Genomic DNA, 21646 nt, shown 5'->3' with positions numbered 1-21646 from the left:
CTCCCTACAGTTCCACAGTTCCCCTCACCCAACCCACAAACTTCACTCCACAGACTCCGGTTTTTTTTTTTTTTGGTATTAAAAAATAACAGACACAATATCAAAAACACAAAAGCAACTGGTAGAGGATACAGCTGAGAACACCTGGGTCCCATCAGAGGGGCAGCACCAGGGACTCCATGGTCCACCAACCTCCCCGACCCTGGAGCAGCTAGGGGTCCAGACCCCTGGGTCCTGCTTGGGCCTCAGGCCCTCCTTCTCTCCCTCCTCCTTTCCTCTGGCTTATGGGAAGGAGATGGGAGAGAGGGCTGTCTCCCCCAATAAATAAGTGTAGCCCCAGCCCTCAGGGACTGGGACTTGGGCTCAGCTGGGATTTGGAGAGACCACTTCAACAGCTTGTCCGCAACCTTGTCCAGGGGAGAGAAGGACTCCTCACCAGGCGGAGGGAGGTAAGCTCCTCTGGGCTGGGCTTAGTTCCACCCTCTCTCTGTTCCCTAAAAAGAGGCCAGGAGGCAGGCCCTCGATCCTGGGCTGGTGACGGGGGTCCAGCCCCCTACAACGGGAAGAGCTGGGGCAGTTTTCTGTTGGTTGGTCCAGCCACATATGAGTTCTGAGAGTTGGGACATGGAGGAAGGAAGCCTCTCATGGACTCCCAGAAGTGGCCCCCAAATGGAGTCTAGCTGGTACCATTTACTGGAGCAGGTAAGGCTGGACTGGATGAGCTCCCGCCTTGTTCCTCCTCCTCCATGGCCAAGTCCTGAGAGCTTGAGACTATGGCCCCAGCTTGGGCCCCAGCCTCACCTCCACCCTCTCCCTCACCTCCTCCGCCCTCACTGCCACCAACACCCTCGCCTCCGCCCTCTTCCATGGGCTCCAGCCCCAGTACATCCAGCTCCGAGAAGAGTGGGTCATCAGGGTGGCCAGGGTCTTGGGTGCTGCTACCACAGTCCACACAAGCCTTATGGAAGGAGAAAGGGGACAAGGGAGTCAGGCAGAGTCCTCAATGCTGATCCACCAGTCCCCAGCCCAAAGGTATTTCTAAAATGTACTTCCAAAAAACACCAGTCCACACAGGTGCACCTCAGCAAGAGGATCCTGGGGCCCACAAACTTGGAAAAGGCTTTGTACCCTGTGCCCAGATCCACTCTGGGAATAATCACAATGAGCACAACCTTAGCGGAATAAACACCCTTCAGAATTAATGCTCTAAGGACGCTAAGGGGATGAGCCCAGCCTATATCCCTCTGACCTGAGCTCAATCCTTCCGCCTCTCTCCTGGCCCTGACTCTCCCTCTCACCATCACGTCAAGGGCCCGAGGCAGCTGGCCCCTCCGGACCCAGGAGTGCACAGCACCCAGTTCCCTCCGCTGGTCCTCCGAGAACCGAGGCTGCTGCTTCTGCATGACCCGGAGCCGCTCTCGGTCCTGCTTCAGCACAGAGGCCATGTCCCTGCCCGGGGAAGAGGTGCGGAAGGCAGAAGCTGGGACCAGAGCCAGGGCCAGGACCCGCGAGGCTGGTGTTCCTCCTCTGCAGCAGCCCCCACCCACTGCCGCGTGCTCCTCCCTGAACCGGTGCCATGGGCGCTCAGGGCTCCGAGACGGGAAATTGCCCTCAGCCCGGAAGGAACTGGTGACGGCGCTCCGAGGGACAGGCCGCAGGACAGGAATCCTGGGGCGGAGCCAGCCCCCGAGGAGAGAACCCACAGTCCAGCTGGGAAGTGAGGGCGGGCTGGCCTCTCCAGCACCTCTGCAACTCCTCACCTGGCCGGCACCTGGTAGGTCATCATGACGCGCTGGTCGGCGTTGGCCAGGAGCAGCCAGAGAGGGTCCTGGAGCACGTACTTCATGACCTGGTCCCCAGGCTCAGCCTCGGCCTGGGCCGTTCCCGCCTCGGCCTCCGAGGAGTCGATGCTGCCGAAGTACTTGCTTGTGTGGCTGCTCTGACTGCTGCCTGCGAAGCACAGGCAGGTCTTGGAGTCAGGAAGGCTGGCGCTCCCCACCCCTCCCCGGAGCCTGAGAAGGCCACCCCCTCGAAGGTCCCAGGTCCAGCCCAGCGGCCTCAGGCAACAGCGCACAGGCCCAGGCTGCTCGGCCAAGATGGGGCCTGGCCTCCCAACTCCCCTACAGCCGGCCCACCCCGAGAGGCAGAGGTGAGCAGGCACTCACGGGTGACGCTGGCTGAGGTGCTGCCCCCCGCGTGGGAGCCCGAGCCAGACCCAGAGCCCAAGCCAGAGCCCAGGGAGCCCGAGGCGGCAGAGCCTGTGCCCGAGCGTGAGTCCTCTTGCAGCAGGAGCTCCAGCAGGTCACTGGAGCCCGACAGCATGTCCTGATTGGAGGACTCAGTCACTTCCACCTGGGGAGGGGTGACAGGGAGGGATTAAGGGATCAACACCTAGGCTTCTCATCAACTGCTTCCACTGGGGATGGGGACACCCAACCAAGTGATCCCTGTTTGTCAGTCCACGACTAGATGAGAGAGAATAAAACTGCAGAGGTGTATGGGCATGAACCTGGACCCTTCCCAAGTGGCAGATGGGCTCTCAGAAGTTATTGGCATGTTCTCACCACCTGTCAGATAGATAGGACTGTCCCCACTTCACAGATGAGGCAGCTGATTTTTGCCCAGAGTGACACAGCTGGGGTCTCCCAGCCTGGGACACCAGCTTTTGGAAATTAAGATAGCAGCCAGGCAGAGGGCAGGGAGAAGGGAAGGTGGAGGAGGCACACTGGGGATGAGGGGCTAAAGCAGACCCAGGGTGGGAGCTGGAAAGTGGTGGAGGGAGTGTCAGTGCTCACCAGTCTGGCCTCTGGCTCCAAAGCCTCCTCATTGGGAGGGGGGGGCCCAGCACTGTTCCCTGGGGGCCCTGCAACAGCACCCCCCTCAGCACGAGGGGACTCTTCAAGCTGCAGCAGATTTAGCTGGAGCGGGGAGCTGCACCTTGAGTTGAATAGTGGAGAGTCCGGGCAGTGGGGAGGGCTGGGGGGCGGTGGGGGCAGGGACGGAGAAGGGGAGTGGGAGGCTGGAGTGGGAGGCCCCTCAGCAGGAGCCTGGGGTACCCCATAGGGACAACTAGAGGGGGTAGGGAACAGATAGTTAGGGAGCACCAAGGCCACCACTGGGGTTACCAAGGGGGCAGGGAAAGCTGCAGGGGGCACAGGTGTGGGGGCAGGTGGCAGAGGCTGGGGGCCTCCTCTGGGGGAAAATACCGAGAGGGGATAGGGCTGGACCACAGCTGAGAAGGGAGTAGTGGCTGGTGGGGGGGGCCAGGGGGCAGAGGGTGGTGCAGGTGAGGGCTGGGAGACATAGCAGGGGGTTCCAGGCCGGGGGATCTGCTGGTGGCGTGAGCGCTTGGCTTTGGATCGACAGTGGTGCCGGCGGCCAGGGGTTACGGTGCCATGGTGACAGCCTGTGGGGAGAGACTAGGGTTAGTGAGAACCTTAACCTGAGAATTAGCGCCCGTCACCCCTATTGCCCTGATGTTGACAGAGAGAGGGCAAGCAAAAGCCCCACAGAGTTTGGCCTCCCAGCCCACACAGGCCAGAGAGGACTTGGGGACGGCGGGGGGCAACCTTCAGGGAAGAATCACAGGAGGCAAGGACAGGGGGATTTATTGAGAAAGGAACTGTTACATGAGGGGCCGTGGGCGTGTGCAGAAAACACAGGCACGCTGGCAGATGGGAGGAGGCAGGGTGGGTCCATGGATGAATGGGCAGGTGGCCCCGGTCTATCCACCAAAGCTGCGCTAGCACTGCCTGTCTGGGCGCTACCTCCTGCCTGTCAAGACGGTGCTCCGCCTAACTCATGACAGAGCGAAGAGGTGGGCAGGGGGCAGAGCGGCAGAAAAGCCCAGTGCTGCAACTGTGTACAGGGGGCCTTCCACCCACCCTCAAAGCCCTGACCCCACCTGGAGCTATTCCAGTCCTTTCTGCCTGTCTTTGGCCCACAGTTTATGCAGACCTCTTAATCACAACTGAGTCTTAAGTAGGCACACATCCTGTCCTGCCCCAGCTAGGGCTGAAGCACCTTACCTGGAGCAGAGCACCTCCGCCTGCCTGTCTCAGTGCCAGCCTCCCAGGCTTCCCACCCAGGCGGCCTTCCTCTAGAACCCCAGCCTAGTGGAAGAGGCTTTGCAAGTGGCCTGACCCTAGGCATGACCCTGGTGCTGGAAGCAGCACCAGCCTGGGTCCCTGGTATGGAAACACCTCCTTCAGGAGCCCCCTACCCCAACAGTATGGTCCTAGACCGGGTAGAGAGCAGGTTTAAGGAGGCTCTGGGTGGCTACCTCGCTCCCCAGGGGCCGATGGTGCTGGGGAAGAGCCGTCGAGTCCCGGTAGCCTGCCAAGGTCCCGGAAGCGGCTGAGGAAGGCCTGCTCCTCCTTCTGTGTGTGCAGGGACAGCACGGCCTTGGTCAGGCCCACAGGGCGGTAGGCATCTGGGGCTGGATCAGGAGCTACTGTGGAGCTGGGGGCCAGGCTGGGGGCTGGGCCCGGGGCCAGACCAGGCAGGTCCTCCATCATGACAATGTCTGAGAGAAGTAAGATGGGGGAAAGGTTATTCGGATTACCTCAGGAATCAATACATCCACACCATACCCTCGCCAACCCCTGCCCCTGAGCCTTGTGCTCACTTCTTGGCTACTCCCTTGCCAAGGGCTGGCCCCGGGCCCTCTCCTCATGCAAAGGAGTCTCAGGAGGAGAGATGATACTCAGTCTCCTCCAGGAAGCCCCCTAGGATTGGAATAACATCTCCACTCCAGTTGTTGGAAGAAAACCCCATCCCTACCCTTCCTTTACACGTTTTTGAGGTCAATGCCCAAAGACCCTTCAGGGGTATTCAACATTCCTTCAGGATCTCTACGGTCAGCAGCTTGAGATTGAACCCCCCCACCCCAGACTTTATGTTTGAACTGACAAGAACCATACAGGAAGCAAGAGGAAAGAGAGGCAAAGCAACAAAGAACAGCAGGGGTGGAGAGCAAGAAGCATAGCCCCAAGCTAAGAAGGAGACCTCCTTCTCTCCATGAGGGGCTGGCGAGAGAGGAAAGGCAGGCAGGAGGGGCTCTGGCTGAGGGACCAGTGGAACCCGGCACTGCCTCCCTCACTCCGTGCCCATACCCGACTCCGGGGGCTTCTTGTCTCCCACATGGACGATGGTGGAGCTGAAGCTACACTGACTGGTGATGGATACCACGCTCTCCGCCTTATTGGCCAGGGCGAGAGGGCTCAGGTTGCCTCCCACCACTGGCTCCTTCTGTGGGGTGGCCCCCTCCCCAGACAACACTGCCGTTGGATCTGTGCGGAGAGATGGCGCCAGTTACCACCCCCACCCCCAAAGGAAGGGCAAGAGGGAGGAGATCCCAGGGAGGAGGAACAGGGGTTGGCAGGAGGGAGGAGGGTGAAGATCCAGAGGCTAGGATGGGGAGCAGGGCAGAGTGAGGCGGGTACCCCAAAGGCAGAAGTGTAGAGACGCAAGGCCACCAGGCCAGGGCAGGGTAGTGGGAGCAGGGCATGCACTTGGTCGATACCTTTTTTGACACTTGCGGGGACAGGACCTGCCCTCTGCTTGTCATCGTCGGAGACAGATGAGGTGGTGCAGGAAGAGGAGGAGGCACACTTGCGCTTGGTTGTGTTGGGGATGTTACAACTCTCCAGGTACCTAAAGTTGCACCAGACTAGCATGGGGGCAGGGCCCAGGGCAGGGCCAGGGCCTGGGGAGGGCCCAGGGCAGGGCCAGGGATGGCCGGGGAGGGCCCAGGGCAGGGCCAGGGATAGGGCCAGGGCCTGGGGCGGGGCGAGGGCCTGGGGCAGGGCCAGGGCCAGGGCCTAGGAAGGGCCTGGGGCAGGGCCAGGGCTGGGGTGGGGACAGGGCCAGGGGCCCAACTGGGAGAGGCACCAGGAGGGCCTTACCTGAGGATGCTGTCCAGGCAATTAATCTGCTGGTAGGAGCAGGTGGAGGCTTCTTTCTTCTCACCCTCCTCATGGGCCAAGCCTAGTGGGACGTGGACAGGAGCAGGGGCCACCTCCAGCTCTGGGGACTGGCAGGGAAGGGCCTTGGCCTTGAATGTGCCTGTAGCTGGGGCAAAAAGAGGAAAGATGAGTGGATTGGGTGAAGGTCAGGGGTTCCTCAAGTCTCACTCCTCACCTAAAGCTACAGCCCCACCAACTCACCAGGGAGTCGGGGCCGGGGTGGAGGCCGGACCCGAGACTCAATAAAAAGCTGCTGCCCCTGGTGCTTCACCAGATGCACGTCCTTACAGATCTGCTGGAAAGTCACCTGTGGAGCACAGAAGAGCACCAGGAGGCATTGGGGGGTCTGGCCAGCACCAGGGGCCATGGGCACAGCGCAACACGAAGGTGCCACTGAGGAGGCGTGGGGGCTGCGATGCGCAGGACAAGAAGGAGAACGTAGGGAGGGGTGGGAAAGGGAGGATGAGGCAAAGCTCCTCTGGGATTGGAATGCTGACTCAGAGAAGGATGGCGGAAATGGAAGACTAAAGGCATAAGGTGAGAGAGGGTCACTCACCGGGCCGGGAGGCCCAGGCCCCTGGGTATCACCCCTGTTGCTATCGCTGGAGGAGCCAGGGCTGAGGAGAGGGCCTGGGGAGGTCGCGGGGCCAACTCCACAGAGCCCCGTGGGGCTGGGGCTGTGTACAGGCTGAGGCAGGGAGAAGACCAGGTTAGTGTCTACAGCCCTGCTCCCCACTCCTTCCTCACCCCCAGGCACCCTCCCCTCAACTCTCACCTGTAACAGCAGCCGGTGAATTTGCTCTGAGAGCTCCTGGATATCAGGGTCCAGGGACAGAGCTGGGCTGGGGGCCGGGGGAGTGAACACGTCCTCATTCAGGGGTGCCCTGTGGGGTGAGGAAGGGTGCGTTGAGCCCTTCCCCTGTCGTGCCTACTTCTGCACTGCCCCACCCCGACCCCCCACGTCCTGGGGCCAGGTCGAAGGCATGGCCCACTTACGTGCGGACTTTGTGGCGGCCCAACACAAACGCCACCTTGCGGCTCCAAGGGTGCACAAAGCCGGCCCAGCTGGTGTCCATGGTGACGTATTCACCATTACGGGCACAGAAGCGAATAGGGGAATGGTCAAACGGCTGGCCCGCCAGCTGGAGGACTGGTGGGATTGGGAAACAAGATGGGGGGTCAGTGGGAGGAAGAACTGGGTAAAGTGAAAACCACCCATTAGAGGCCCAGGAGGCCAAGACACTAAGACATGACCACAAAAGCAAATATTAGGAAACCCCAAGGATAGGCGAGAAAAGAGAGCACGGTGAAAAGAACTCACTCTTCTTGTGAATGGCCAGCATGAGGGGTCGGTCCTCAGGATGTAAGAACAGGAGCACGGGGGCCCCTAGGAGGTCCTGGGGTAGGTAGCCCAGCAGTGGGGCCGCCCTGAAATAAGTGGAGATATCAGAATGGCCATCACCTCAGCCCTGGCCAGCCCCTCTTTCCTCCAAGTCCTAACCTCACCTCTCATCCACATCCTGGAAGAGGCAGCTGGGTGTGTGCCGAGTAGTAAAAATCCTTTTGTCAGGAGGAATCCGGGGAGCTGAAGCACAGAAGATGTGGCCATTAGATTTTATCCAGAAAGGTCCAGCTCCTTAATCCTCCACTCTGCATGGGGCTCAAGCTGGGTGGCCACCCCCCACACAGCTCTGCCCTGGGCCTAAGGCCTACAAAGATAGTCCGGGCCACTCCTGTGTCTCGTCCCAGTAATAGAACCAAAAACCCAAACACTCTCCTCTGCCCTCTCCTAGCTCAGGGCTCTTATCCAGCTCTACAACTAAGGGGGCTTGAACGCTCCCCCAGAGAATACCTTCTGTCCCAAAACACTAAGGGACCACAGCATGCTTCCCAGACCTAGAGTCTGCCTCACCCCCAACCTAGAGGAGGCACCCTCCCCCTATACCCCCACCAGGCCAGCCCCTGGGCCACCCACCTTCATAACCCGAGTGGATTCGCTCTGCAATGAGCAGGCAACACGGCTGTGCGGGGGCCCCATCCGAGACCCGGATCTTGGTCACGTATGGAGTTAGGCGGAATGGCTGGTACCGAGGCCCTGAATCCCGGTCAGGACCTCCACTAGCAAAGAAGAAAAAAGAATTAGGGACTTTCAAACGGAGAGCCACCCCCTTCTCTAACCTCAGGATCAAATCCCATACCAAAAACGAAAAGGAACGTGTGTGTAGGGAGGGAGTTGCTCCCACTGTCTCCCGCCTACCTGATACGGCAGAAGACAGACTTCTCCTGGGTGAAGTCCTTGGGGCCTGAACCTGGAACAGACCAAGAGGGTGGTGAACACAGCCCCGTCCCTCCTCCCCAGGCTGAGAAGAATCCAGCAAGAGAATGCCTGGGCCCCTGGGTTCTCACACCAGCTTCTTAGGACTGCTCATCCCTCCCCTCAAGCCCCTGGGCACCTTACCTGCTGAGGCCCCAGTGCCCCAGGTGGGCAAGCGAGATGGGGCAGTGGAACCATAGAAGACGCCCACATCCTGGGGTGCCAGGAGCTCTGAGAAGCGGGCACCCCGGAACACATCCCGCTTGCAGCGCAGCAGGATACCTGCCTGCTCCGAAATGTAGACAATGCGGCCTGTCAGGAAAGAGACAGCCACCGAGAAGGTGTCCTGGGCAGGGGGGTGAGAGAGAGCAAGAGTTGGTTCAGGAATGCTGGGACTGGTGATGGGGTGCATCAGGACAGAGACGCTGGGCCGCTGCTGACCTGGTTACGAAGCGTGTACTCAGATGTGATATGTTCCAGCTCCTCCAGAGTGTAGGTGGACATGTCCATGGCACAGGGCTCACCCTCCTCCAGGCTCCACTGCTGGTAGTATTCCTGGTTGGCTGCAAGGTGAGTGAGGGGGGACATGCAGTGAGAAGACTTTCCCACCACACCACCCTGGCACCTGGCCGCTGTCCTCACAAAAAGCACTACTCACCCTGCACCTGCTTGACGCAAGCCAGTGCGTACTGAAGTGTAGCCAGGGTCCCAGAGCGACCCTTGCCCCGGCGCTCTGGTGGCAGCCGAAGCTTGAGCTCCCGAAGCGCCATCATGAGCTCCTTCTGGGTCCTTGCCCGAGCTGACTGTTCACTGCTGCAGGGCCCACAGGGAGGAAAAGGGGACAGGCATTAGGCCCACAGCCTGGCCCAGAGCCCCAGCCCTCTCCCCCAGCCCTCACCCCACATACCTGCAGCCACTGGTAGATGGGTTGTCCTGCTCTGAGCTGGCACTCAGGAGGCTGTAGGCAATGGAACTGCTGGGTGGGGATGGGCTCTGAGAGTTTGTGCTGGAGAAGAAACAACAGGCCCAGATGAGGGGAAGGGGGCCAGCAGCACAGGGCCTGTCTCCAAGCTCAGCCTGCTCACAAGACCACTCCCAGACCCTGCAACGTACACCCATACACACCTCTTGCTGCTCTCAGTGGTCTCCAGCAGGGCTGAGTCCTTGCCGTTGCCGGAGGAGGAGCTATGTGAGCTCCGCTGAGATGCACCCCTGGACTCAGGACCATTGGATTCATTGCCACTCGAGCCATTGCTGTTGGCATCCGTGTCATCGGCCAGACTGGGGCCTGGGCAAGGCCGGTGCTGTGAGGGCTCCAGGGATGGGGGCCCTCCAGGACAAAAGGCATCTCCAGGCCTGGGGTCCCCTCCCCCATGAGCCCCCTCTATGGGGCCGCTCATGTCTGGGCCATCGGGAGGACAAGAGGAGAACAGGGAAGGCGGGGAGGCCACCACGGATGCACAAGGGGGCCAGGAGGCCTGGCTAAGGAAGTGAGGTGAGAAGTCTAAGTCTCTGAGAATTCACCAGTTTGATCACAGCCAGTACCTGGAGAGAGAGAGCAGGAAAAAGTGCTTGGAGAAAACTAGGCTGCTAAGCTCAAAGAGCCTGCTCACTTCACTCACACCTTCCTCTGCCTGCCCCCCGCTCCTGGGACCCAGGCCTGGGGCTTGCAATAAGCACCGTGAGTTAGGTCTATTTCCTGCCCCCGTAGGGGGTACGCAGGTGGGAAGGGGCCTCCCTTGGGCCCTCCTCCACGTCTCCTGCCAGTGTGGCCTGGATAAGCAAAGCCTAAGCAGCTGACTAGGTGGTCTACAGTTACGTGCCAAAGACTGGATACTTCCCATCCGCGAGTTCCCATCAGGCCCTCACTCTGCTGGGGCTCTAAGGCCACAGACCAAGACATGAGCTGGTCGCCTCCCATATTTAGGCCTCCAGGCTAATTTTATCCGGGGGCGGCGCCACCCCCGCTGCACATGCGCGCTGACAGTACGCGGCTCCACCACGGGCTTCCGCCGCCGCCGCCGCGGTCGCCAAGGAAACCGACGTCAGCGGCTGAGCTCAGCGGTTGCTGGAGGGACCACAGGAGGGCGGGAGGGGCGACCCCTCCCCCATTTCCCGGCGGAAGCGGGGGAAAGACCCACCCCCACACTGGTTGGCAGTCGCGACCGAGGGTCGCCCACCCCTAACTTATCCCCAGTCCCTGGGCAGCCCAGCGGCGTACGGAGAGGGGCAGGCAGCCCATCAGGGTTCGGGAGCCGTCCTAGGCTCCCCAGCGCGAAAACACAGCCGCCACCGCTCTCCGCGCAAAAGCCTCCCCTGCCTGGCTCTTGCCTGGGTCTCGGTCATTCTGGCCAAGACGACACAGCCTTTTTCTCTCCGGGCCCTGCCCCCGACTCCTCGCTCCCCAGGACCGAAGCCGGCACCTGCGCCGCCGAGTACTCAGGGACCCACTTCTGAGTCCCCTAGTTTTGTGGCCACCACCTTCCCTCCGCCCTCCCCATCCAAAGCCCAGAGCAGAGGCCGCCCGGCAGCCAGTCGATCGTCCTCCCCCTGCTCGCCGTCCAACCACACCCCCTCCCCAGAGCCAGGAGAAAAGCGAAGGCTGCGGCCAACAGCAGGAACTAGCGCCGGGAACGGGATGTTCCAGCCCGAACCGGGCTGACATCACAGCCGGCGCAGGGCCAGGGACTGGAGTGGGGAGGGCCGGAGCGCCGACAGCCTGAAGGGGTCCCGGTGCGGGGGCAAAACCCGGGACCTCGAGTGATGAGGAAGGAGGTAGGGGGCATGCCCCCCGAGGGAGTGGGGCCGGGAGGGTTGGGAGCTGGGGGAGGGGGAAAGGGAGAGCAAAGCTGGAGGGAAAGTAAGCCGGTGAGGAGTGCAGACACCGGCGCAGGGTGGAGAGGAACACCTCGGCCCCCGGGGGCAGACAGGGGGTGGACAGCGGCAGGCAAGGAGGATTTACGTGCCGTGGGAGCTGGGAGGGCGACAGTGCAGCTCCGGGCCGGAGGCCGATTTCAGGGTGGGCGCAGAGTTGCCTACCTGGCCGCGCGAGAGCCCTCCGGCCGCCTGCCCGCCGCCGTTCCAGCCCGCAGCAGAGTAGAAGCTCCGTGCGGCCGGAAGGCGGGTTGCATAATGCCAGGCACTGCCCCTCATTGGCCCCCGGCCGGCGGAGCCGCAGGCCCCGCCCCCGATTGGCTGGGGATCCCGTCTCAGCGCCTGATTGGCTACTGGCCCCCACTGAGGTCAGGGCTGTGTCACACACACGGGCGCACGTGGACCTGGGTGCTGGCACTAGGCTGAAGGGCCCCAGACACCGCCCAACCAATGGGCGCAGGACGCCTTGCACAGGGAATAATGGAAGGGAAGTGAGGGCAGATAAACTGCCCCTCTCCAGGGAAAATGCCTCATCCACAGTAGGTGTTCAAGAAATGTCTACTTCCTGAACTGACCAGCCTTGCAAAGCAGGACACCTTGGTCTTGCCCGGGGTGGGGAAAGGGAATGCAGACCCTGGGAGGTGGACCATGCTGGATGAGATGCGTGGTTCCTGAGGGGAGAGGGAGAGACAGACAGAAACCTGGCTTGGCCTTTCCTGGGTTCCCCTCCTGAGCCTTGTCATCATATTGAAGACGACCTGTTACCCAATCCCTTAATGTGACACTTCAAATCCTGCCCACAGCTGGGAGAAGGGCAACTGAGGATCCACGTGTGACACATGGGGGCAAACAATGGAAGGGGCAGCCAGAGCCAATAGAGGCCATGAAGGGGAAACAAAGGCAAGAGCGCCGTGGCCAATCAGAGAAAAGGTCTCCAGGGCAGCCTACTGGTGCTTCTCTCTTGAGCTACCCACAGTTAGGGCTGCCCCAAAAGTGGGGGCCAGAAAGCCTGGGCTACCGGGGTATGGGGGTGGCTAGGAGAAGAGGTTAACTGGGTTCTGGACACGGAAAGGTGGGGTGACAAGGGATTCAGATCCCTACCGCTGAAGGAGAAAGCCAAGATCCAGAGACCACTATACCAAAGGCCTCATCTGTCTCATTCCCTGTATCCCCAGGACCCAGATCAAGACCTGGCACATAGTAAGTGATCATCCTGTTGTTAACAAGGAGAGACAGAGATGAGGGGAGAGGCTTCAGCAATGGAGAAGCGGCAGGATATGAAAATTTCTGAAAAGGTGGGGGAGCTGCACACCGAGTCCTAGAAAGCAAAGAGGGGCCTGATGTGGATGAATAAGATGCCAAGCTGGGCCCAGGAGAGCTGCATTATACAGCCCTCAGCCCCTTCCACCTGATCTGCAGGACTGTGATGAGTAGTACCTCTCAGGGTTCCCTGGATGTGGGTGGCAAGTGAAGAGGCCCCCAAGCTGCTGCTGACATAATCAGCTGTGGGTGTGCTCGCGTCACTGTCACATGGCCTAAGCTTTCCTTAACAATGGTGTTCCCCATGGGGTGGGGCTCGGAGGAGGGCTCAGTGCAAAAGCTGGGATACAGAGGTGTTATAAAACAACTCAGAAAGACCGAAGCAGAAAAACACAGAGAACAAAGGCTTCAAGAGCCTGGATGCTCAATCCCCTCTCCTTGAAAATGCTTCCCCCATTTCATATACTTACTGCTCCCCCTCGACTGTGGCTCTCTCGCTTTCAGACACCTCTTCTCTAGAAACATCCTTTTTCTTCTTCAGCTCTCCCCAAGGATTTAGGTGTGATCTTTCCCCAACCTGCCCTCAGTGCCTCCTGACCCGGGCAGGCCTTGCTCTCCTAACGCCACCTCCGTATCTATCTTCTGGAAAGGCAAGAGGGTTTAGCGCTCCAGCAGCCCCCACCTGCTCCCAAGGCCTTGGCCTTCCTGCCTCACGGTCCCCACAGTAACCAGGCCCTGCTGCCGTCAAAGGAGGCGAGGGGGCGGGAGGCAGTGGTGACGTCAAAGCGGAGGTAGGAGGCGGGGCGAGGCAGCCCGGGAATGTGGGGCAGGGAGGCTGGAGAGGCAGCGGTTTGGGAGGCGGCCAGCCCGAGGGCGGCGGCCAGCGTACTTAGGAACATCATGTTCCCTTGGCTGGTGGCCCAGGACATGTACCCAGCCTGGGCGCCTCCCCTCAGGCCAAAGACAGCCTTTCTGTCCCAAAGCCAGGGATTCCTGGAGAGACGATTAGGAGGAAAGGGGTTCCCCCCCCCATACACACACACGCTGGCTCTCTTCTCAGGACTCGCAGCCACCCTCCCTTCGGCTTGTTCCTGCAGCTTCTGGCACTGGGTTCCCCTCTCAAACTGTACACATCTGCTGGCCCAATGCCAAAGAGTCAGGGCGGGGAAACTGGAGGCCTAGGTTCTGCCAGAGAACAAGTACCTTTGCTCCCTCCCAGAGGCCCCCTTTCCGAGCCTGAATCTCATGTTACCATGGCAGCGGGGGGGGGGGGAAGGGAGGAGAGTGTGAATAGGGCGAGGAAATCGAACTGGGACAGAGCAAGTGGCCCAGCTTGGAGCCTGGATCCTGGGAGAAGAATAGAAGGAGGAATGAGGGAATTTGGGCTGCTGCCTGAGGACCAGAAGGATCAAGGAAGAGGGAGGGAGGCACCAAAAAGACTTGAGAATGTGAGAAGAGTTCCCAGCCACAACAGTCACATAAATCTCTCACCCTGTCACTGGTTTTCTTTCTTTTTTTCAGAAAGATTAGGGCTCTATAGCCATCTTTTTCAGCTACCTTTTTTTTTAAACATGGCCCAGGCATTGGGCTAAACACTTCACATATATCATTTTATTTAATTCCGTTAACAACCTCATGAGATGGGTATTATCCCCATTCCACTGCAAATGACTAAGGCTTAAAAAAAAAAAAAAGGCTTAGAAGTTACTAAATGCCTCAATTGTCTGCCTCATAAAATGTTCTCAGGCTCTTAACAAAAGGAGCTCAAGTCTGCGTTCTGATAGCGGCTTGTCGTTCTGGCTTCCAACCCTCCAGAAACCGGTGAGGTATTACCCAACCTCTAAGCTGCACGCCAGCGCTGGGAAACTTAGGTCTCTCAAATTCTAAGCCAACTCTAAGTTTTGTGTCTAGAACACAGACTCAATCCTCCTCCTTCTCCTCCTTGGGCCCCATCTACAGACATTCAGTTTGCACTGCCCACACCCTTCTAAACATCATATCCCCAGTTCTCATGTGCTCACGAAGTCCTTGAGATCATCCTAGAAGCCACCAGCCCCAATGCTTTCCTGGGATCCCACTTCCTCACTCTCCCACCTTACCCCAGGCCACTTTATCGCCACATTGCCTGGCTGTTTGCACCGACACCAGACACGCTATTGGTGCCTCCCCACATCCAAGGGATCAGGAAGACACGTGTACAGGCGATCTGCACAAACCCCAGCCCCATCCTCCACCTCCAGACCCCATAGCTGTTCTCCTGCCCCTACCCCCAAGGATGCCTCTCAGGCCCAATCTCTCCCTCTTACACATGACAAAGGGACCAGAGACGTGATATGCAGCTTCTGGCACTGGCTTCCCCCCTCTCCCAAACCGTACACATCTGCTGGCCCAGTCACAAAAACCACTACACCACTCTTTCTCTCAGGTCACCATGTCAACCCTTCGGTATCCTCCTTCCCGCCCTACTAGAACCCCCGCGTCTTTCAAGTCCGTAGGCAGCTACCCAAACAGCGGCCACGCACTGAAACATCCACCGTCAGCTCTCATGGGTCCCGCCCCCGTCCCTCCCCGGGAGCAGGGACCTTAGCTCCCTCAGAAGCGCAGAAGGCAATTAAATGTGAGAGACGCCCACCCCCCAACTCCCCTCTCCCCGTTCTTCCAGAGCTCTCTGGTTCGCGGCCCCTATTCCCCACAACCATCAGAGTTCCCACCGCGGCGTTCGCATTTGCAGATGCTCCACTCCATTAACACCCCTTGTGACAGAACACACCCTCCTGGAAAAACCGATACCAACTGCCGTCCTCATCCCCGGGACACTCACCGCTGGGCACGCACAGAGTTCAATTTCCTTCAAGTGGAACCAGCGACTAGGACTTGCTCCTCCAGCCCCGCCCACCGGCCGGATTGCCACGCCCTCTAAGCTTATTGGCCTAAGGGAGCCGACCCATGCCCCGCGCCGCGTGCAGCCGCCCGGCCTCCGCACAGCCTCCATTGGCACTGCTGGCCGCTGTCATCTTCTGATTGGTTCGCCTGCCAATAGGCAGTGACAGATCCACGTGCGAAAAGGACCGCCCCACCGCGTTAATTGGAAGCCTGACCTGAAACCACGCCCCCATTCACTTCTGACGTTCTCATTGGCTGTAGAAACATACCCCCGAGTCGCCTAGATCGGTGACGCAGACGTCGGTCTAGCTCGCCAAGCTTTCTCATAGGCTGAGAGGTCTCGGAGATGTAGGCGACACGTGCCGGCGGGCTCACGCGGCAACTTGTTTACCTAGAAGCTGGGGATTTTCCTTGACGACACTGCTAGCCTGGACCGCGAAGTCTGCGCAGGCGCAGTGAGCGTGACCTACACGCAGGCGCAGATGAGAGCGGCGTTGGCGTAGGTGAAGGCATCGGGAAAAGGGCGTTGTGCCGAGACGGGGTCGAGCCTTGCCGGGCGTGACAACACCGCCTCCTGCGCTGGGGCGCCAGCCCTAGGTCCTTGAGGGTCCGGAAGCTGGAAGATGCGAGCATTAGGGGGTGAAGCGGTCTTCAGATCTCAGCACCACATGATGAGGATGGCCATGAAGATGATAGCTGCCTATTGATTGAGCGCTTTCTGTGGGCCGCGCCAGGCGCTTCTCACAAATCCCAAAAAGGCAGGCTCACTAACTACCCACCGCCTCACAAATGAGGAGACTGAGGTCCTGAGAGGTTTCATAATCTGCCCAGAGTAACACACTAGTCAGTGGAGGGATTGAGATTTGAGCCCAGTGCCCTTATACCACAGAGAAAGCGAGTTCTAGGACCTATGGGAACCCTAAACCCAGGAGGATTCGGTAGATGGCCCTGAGAGGTCTCTGGCACACAGGAAGCTCTCAATAGATGATGGACAGTATAATGACTGTGTACCTAACTATAAAAATCACCTGGGCTGCTTTATAGAACCGCTGAATCAAAATCTCCAGGGAAGGAGCTGGCAAGTTTGGGAAACGCTATCTAGGTTTTCTGTAATGCTGGTTCCTCAGAGAAGCCCGGCCCTCCAGAGCTTACCTAGCACTTCCCACCCACTGTTGAAGTGTCTAGGGACAGGGATGATGGGGTACCACATCGGATAGGGGCGTCATGGGAGTTAGGTGTGGAGTCTGGAGTCACCAGTCAGTCGGCACAATGTGCGGGTGTGCAGGGGTAGTACGTCCTCGAAAGCCAGCTCCAGGCCACGCTCAGGTGGGTCTCCCTAAGCTAATCAGTTCAACAAGTATTTGTTAACGCCTCTGAGTGCTGACACTGTGCTAGACACAAAGGAGAAAGAGATGCTTCAGACAAGCTGGTCATATACTTGAGTGGCCACAGGAGTGCCTGCAGGGCACCTAGGAGTTAAATCTAGGGACAGAAGGGGATCCAACAGCTGAAGCATGCTCCAGGTGATAGGGAGATGGAAAGCTGGGACTCCCAGCCTGAACGGTTCACCAGGCTTAGGGACACAGCTGTCATGAACATTTTTCCCCCGTTACCAACTCCTGGTGCTCCCCCCACGTGGCCAACTTGGGAATCACACTTTGCACTGCCCAAGGTCGGGCCCTTCTGCAAAGCCCAGTCCCTTCTTTTCAATCTTCCAGGTATACCAACAGATCCAGAATCCTTCCCACTGGTTAAGAAAAGATCTTAAAACAGACACCACCTGGTTACTCATCACACATTTATTGTACATTTTCACAATCTGGATGCGCCACAGAATTGGGGGCACAGGAGAGGGGAAGAGGGGGGCAGGGGACACTGGGATAATATGGGGGGTCTAGAACACAGTGCCCCCACCCCAGCATCTCTCCCTACCCTTCACACCACAACTTAGATGTCCCTGCTCCTCCCCCCCCCCACAGAAAACCTCAAGTGTGGGGGAAGAAAAAGTTTGGGGGGCCCCCCTCCAGTGGCAGGTTAAGGGACTGAGCCCTCAGACCCCTAAAATTGTGCCATTTAAAAAGACAGTTGACCCTTCATCTACCACTTCACCTAAGGAAGGGACAGCGCTCTCTCTGGGCTCTACCACTTGGAGAGGACAGAGGATCCCCAACTTCCAGCAAGTCCCAACACGCATTGGCAGTGACTAGTACTCCCACCCTGCATCCAGCGGGGCAGTCTGAGGAGCTGGGCAGTGATGGGGGCAATACTCCCCAGAAGGAAAGGTTTTCAGTCCTACCCCCAAGCAGGGGTGGGACCAGAGGAGATTTTAGGCAGGAATTGAGGGGATTCTCTGCCCTGCCCCATGCCTCCCCAAGGCAATGATAGCCCCTCAACACTGGTAGCCACCCCTCCCAAAAGAGATCAGATGTGGCCAACCCCCAACTCTCCTGGTGGGAGGAGAAGGTGAATCAGGCAGATGGGAGGGAGGGAGACCCCATGGGAATGTCAGTTGAGCTCCCCACTCGAAAACTGGGGAGCAGGAATGTGGGTAGAGACCCCGAGTGGCAGAATTATATTGGTCCGTCATAACACACTGAACTCCAAGACACATACACCAGCCAGGGAACGGAGAAGAGGGGCCAAGAGGTTTGGAAAATGGGGGTAAGGGAGGCAAACTGGACTAGAGGGGTTAAGAGAGGGCAATTCTGGGGACCAGAACAGCCTGGTTCCCCAAAAGCTCAGGCTCCCCACCACCTGCAAGTAATGCCATGAAAATGAAAGCGTGATACGAGAACCAATGGGGACTCCTCAGTAAAAAAGAAACATGGGTGAAGAGTGATGAAACAAAAAAGAAACCAACAGAGATGTCAGTATGCAAATGATATGCTAATAAACATGCTGGAAGCTTCCCAGAAGACCTTGGGATTCTTAGAACCCTGTGGGGCCAGTCTCAGAGCCTCCCAATGGATGCAGAGGAGATGCACCTAGGGAGGTCTGGACAGTTGCACTTTGTTTTGAGGGGAGGGCTGGGTGGAGTGGGGATGAGTGGAAGGCCTGGGTAGGAAGAAGGATCAGCTAAATCCAAGGAAAGGAAAGGAAAGGAAGAGGGACTATTGCATAGCAGATGCAAATGAAGGGACTTGGGGGAAAGGAGGGGAAGGCAAGGAAAGAAAGAGAGGAGGTGATGGGAACCTCAGGAAGGAGTGTTAAGGACAACCGGAAAAATCTTCTAGTAATAAAACTACAAACAGACCAAATATATATAATATTATATATGTATAAATAACAGCTGGCTATTTACAAGGGGACACACACAGACACACACACGGATTCAGGGGAGGGGCTGGAAGATATGGCTGAGAGGTGGAGGAGCGGCTGGGGGGAGGAGGAGAGGCCCCTCTCTGGGCAGGGCAGGCTCCTCAGGGGTTTAAGTGCTGAAGTAAACTGTGGAGAGAGGGAAAGAGGAGGAAGGGGGAGCAGGGAGAGAGAGAGAAAGATAAAGAAAGCAGTGTGTCAGGCCTGGCCCTGCTCCAGTCCTCCCCACTCCCCGGCTGACTGACGTCCCTTTCCCTCTCTGGGCCTCAGGTTCTCCATCTATAAAAGCAAGGAGCTGGACAGGCAACTTCTGAGGTCCCTTTAACTCCATGGTATGGCCCTGGGACCACAGACCCCTAGTCCTCTAGGTCTCTGAGCCCACAAGCTCTCAAAGAGTGGGGTGGTTGGCTTCTAATCTTGAGCTCCTGGGCCTCTCCTGCTCTCCCACTCCCCAATTCCAGGGTACTCAGCCTGGGCTCTCAAGGCCCAAAGGGTCTTCAAGGGAGCAGTAGGGATCCACCAGCTTTCCTGTTTCCAAAATCTTAACAGAAATCGCCCAAAGCCAGGCAAAGTGCAGGCTAAACAACATCAGGTTTGGGGATCTAGATGAATCAGAACTGCCACTGGCAGCTATGTATGTTTTTTGCTGAATAGTAAAAACAATGTTAATGACCTTCAAAACCCAGGATCCACAGGGGAAACCTCTCCAGAGAAAGGGCCCTGGCCACCCACTCCCCACTCACCGATGATGATGATGAGGATGATGGCGCAAATCACTCCCAGGATGATCATCATCTGGGGGCAAGAGGGGAGTCCATGAGACAACCTATGCTACCCCCATTCGCCCAGCAGCCCTCCTACCCGCCCCCCAGCCCGCCCCCACCCTTACCTTGAGGTTTTTCCACCAGTATTTGCGTTTGAGCTTAGCTGCACTTGTTTCAAACTGGGAGGCCCCCGCCTGGAGTGCGTCCGCACGGTCGTCCAGCTCTGACAGCTTCTGGTCCCGCTCTAGGACTTTGTCCACGTTCACCCTCATGATGTCCACCACCTGAGAGGCCCATGAGGCAGGAGGTGTACCAAGGCCCGCCTCAGTGAAAGCACTGCTCGAACATGCACCCACTGTGCCATATATGGAACATGCACCCCGATGCTGCCAGGCTAACATGCCAAGGACGCATACAGAACACGCCTAGCACACCTGGGGACATGCAAGGAGCACACATCAGGAGCCTGATGGTAGCCAGACACCTCAGATATCATAGCTCTATCTATGAAGCCTCAGTAGCCAGTCCATCACCGAAGCACACCTGCTCCAGGCTCCAGGCTGGTACACCCCTGGCTGGCACAGGGTGATTAACATCCCAGAGCCCTTCCAGGTACACGCTGGCAAAGATGGGGCATGGTATGTCTTTGTCCCCAAACACATAGCCATTAATTATCCGTCATCTTTTCCAACCCAAGATGGGCCCCCACAGTTGTTTGTCAACCCCTAGGATCCTTCCACGGGCTTTGACACCGCCCCCCCCACTCACCTCGTCCACCTGGGCCTGGGTCTGCTGCAGTCTCCTGTTACTGGTCAGGTTTGGAGGGGGCGCAGGGGGGCCTCCCTCCCCAGCCGGGGCAGCAGGGGGGGCGGTGGCAGCGGTAGCAGACCTGAGGGGCAGGGACGGATTAAGACTCAGGGCCAGGGCTCCGCCCAGCCGCCTGTCCATCCATCCATTCCTCTCTTCCACCTTCCCGGGAGGGAGGCCACCCGACGAGAGCCCTGGACTCCGTCCGGCCCCGCAGCTGAAGAGCTGCGTGACCTTGAGCGAGGCCCCTCCCCCCTCCGGGCCTCAGTTTCCCCGCCTGTCATATGAAAGCGACATCACAGACGCGGTCCAGGGTCCACCTGACATGACTTGCGGCCACGGTGACAAGGCAAGGCGGGATGGGCGGACACCCGGGTCCGCTTCCACCCGCGGCCATCGTCTGCCGGCCAGCCCGGGACGCGGAGTTCCCTGGGCGCCGCGCGCAGTCACGGGCGCTGGCCTGCCTCCGGGGTGCGGGCAGCGCGGGGGGCACCGCCAAAGCCCCGGGCACTCCCAGCTGTCCGTCCCTAAGGGTTGCAGGCCTGCGCGGGGAAGCCCGGCGCGGGCGGCGGGCGGCCGACTCACATGGTGGAGGCAGCGGGCGGAGGACTTGGCAGCAGCAGGGATGGCGATAGCGGCGGCGGCGGCGGCGGCTCGAGCTGGCTCCGACTGGCGCTTGCTGCCGGGGACAGGAAGATGGCGGCCGCACGTCACCCACATCCGGGCACTGCGGGCGGGGGCGGGGCGCGGCAGGCGACTCGTCGGGAGCCGGCCGCGGGGGCGGGGCGGGGCTGGGCGCGGCGGGGCGGGGGCCGTGTCTGCCAGGTCCAGGCCCTCGTGCCCGGGGGCCCCTACACCTTCCACTGCACCTGCGAGCCCCCAGACCCACCGCCAACCCGCCCTGTCTGACCACAGCCTACCCCAAGCCCTACAGCACACCGCAGCCGGGCCCTATATCTCACCCTCAAACCACATCCTTCCTCATCTGTGAAACCTGTAAGCCAGTCCCTACCCCACATAGCCCAAGGTCTCACCCGGTGCCGCGGTCCCAAAGTCTGGAGACCCGCCTTTCTCTCCTCAGCACTACGAATGAGCTGGGAGTGGGTGGGTAGGGTGGGCGTTCAGACGAGGACGTGCAGGTCCCAGAGGCAATGCAGAGAGCCGGGAGTCTTTTGCTGAGATGGAGTGGGGTGGGGGGGGGTTCGTCGTCACCCCATCGTCCAGTAGGTAGATGTCCCAAGGGAGGTTTGGGTAGAAGGGAAATGAAGAAAAAGAGGCGGTGCAGGCTTTTTCCCCTCAGCCGAGCCCGAGGAGGGGCTGCAGGGGATGAGAGTTGTCCCACCTCACAAGTGGGAATTCAGACCGGGGTACTTGGCAGGGGAACATGAAGCAGGCCCAACTGAGGTAAAAAATGAGGTAGGGGAGCCTAAAGACCTCAGGAAGGAGGGCAGGAGACTGCCCCG

At 59.2% G+C, this 21646-nt stretch overlaps 2 protein-coding genes across 6 annotated transcripts; both read right to left on the bottom strand.

The window, feature by feature from the left end:
- Positions 1-113: 113 nt before the first annotated feature.
- PER1 (period circadian regulator 1) lies at positions 114-15335 on the bottom strand. 3 transcript variants are annotated; one of them, XM_049860350.1, is made up of 23 exons: positions 15236-15335; positions 9406-9825; positions 9188-9286; positions 8939-9093; positions 8722-8843; positions 8425-8626; positions 8224-8275; positions 7942-8084; positions 7473-7551; positions 7288-7394; positions 6963-7116; positions 6742-6850; positions 6523-6654; positions 6168-6273; positions 5907-6072; positions 5525-5655; positions 5115-5291; positions 4283-4525; positions 2796-3406; positions 2166-2352; positions 1761-1950; positions 1299-1449; positions 114-958 (listed from the first exon to the last, which is right to left on the bottom strand). In XM_049860350.1, the coding sequence occupies exons 2-23, from the start codon at positions 9678-9680 to the stop codon at positions 677-679; spliced, it is 3873 nt and encodes a 1290-aa protein (XP_049716307.1). In that variant the 5' UTR covers positions 9681-9825; positions 15236-15335; the 3' UTR covers positions 114-676. The 3 variants fall into 3 exon arrangements, with proteins under 3 accessions (XP_049716307.1, XP_049716308.1, XP_049716304.1); XM_049860351.1 differs by lacking the exon at positions 15236-15335 and adding an exon at positions 12885-15021; XM_049860347.1 differs by lacking the exon at positions 15236-15335 and adding an exon at positions 11320-12876.
- A 1743-nt stretch (positions 15336-17078) lies between these two features.
- VAMP2 (vesicle associated membrane protein 2) lies at positions 17079-20896 on the bottom strand. Of its 3 annotated transcripts, none has more exons than XM_049860985.1 (4): positions 20769-20896; positions 20145-20265; positions 19502-19660; positions 17079-19407 (listed from the first exon to the last, which is right to left on the bottom strand). In XM_049860985.1, coding segments are annotated over exons 1-4 (402 nt in total). In that variant the 5' UTR covers positions 20771-20896; the 3' UTR covers positions 17079-19287. The 3 variants fall into 3 exon arrangements, with proteins under 3 accessions (XP_049716942.1, XP_049716941.1, XP_049716940.1); XM_049860984.1 differs by lacking the exon at positions 20769-20896 and having other exon boundaries at positions 17079-18741; positions 19356-19407; positions 20145-20762; XM_049860983.1 differs by lacking the exon at positions 20769-20896 and having other exon boundaries at positions 20145-20762.
- Positions 20897-21646: the final 750 nt, after the last annotated feature.

The sequence above is a fragment of the Elephas maximus genome, chromosome 19 (assembly GCF_024166365.1).
Source record: "Elephas maximus indicus isolate mEleMax1 chromosome 19, mEleMax1 primary haplotype, whole genome shotgun sequence".
NCBI classification, from domain to species: domain Eukaryota; kingdom Metazoa; phylum Chordata; class Mammalia; order Proboscidea; family Elephantidae; genus Elephas; species Elephas maximus.
Note: the sequence above shows the minus strand (reverse complement) of the source record. Positions and strands in the feature narration are given on the sequence as shown.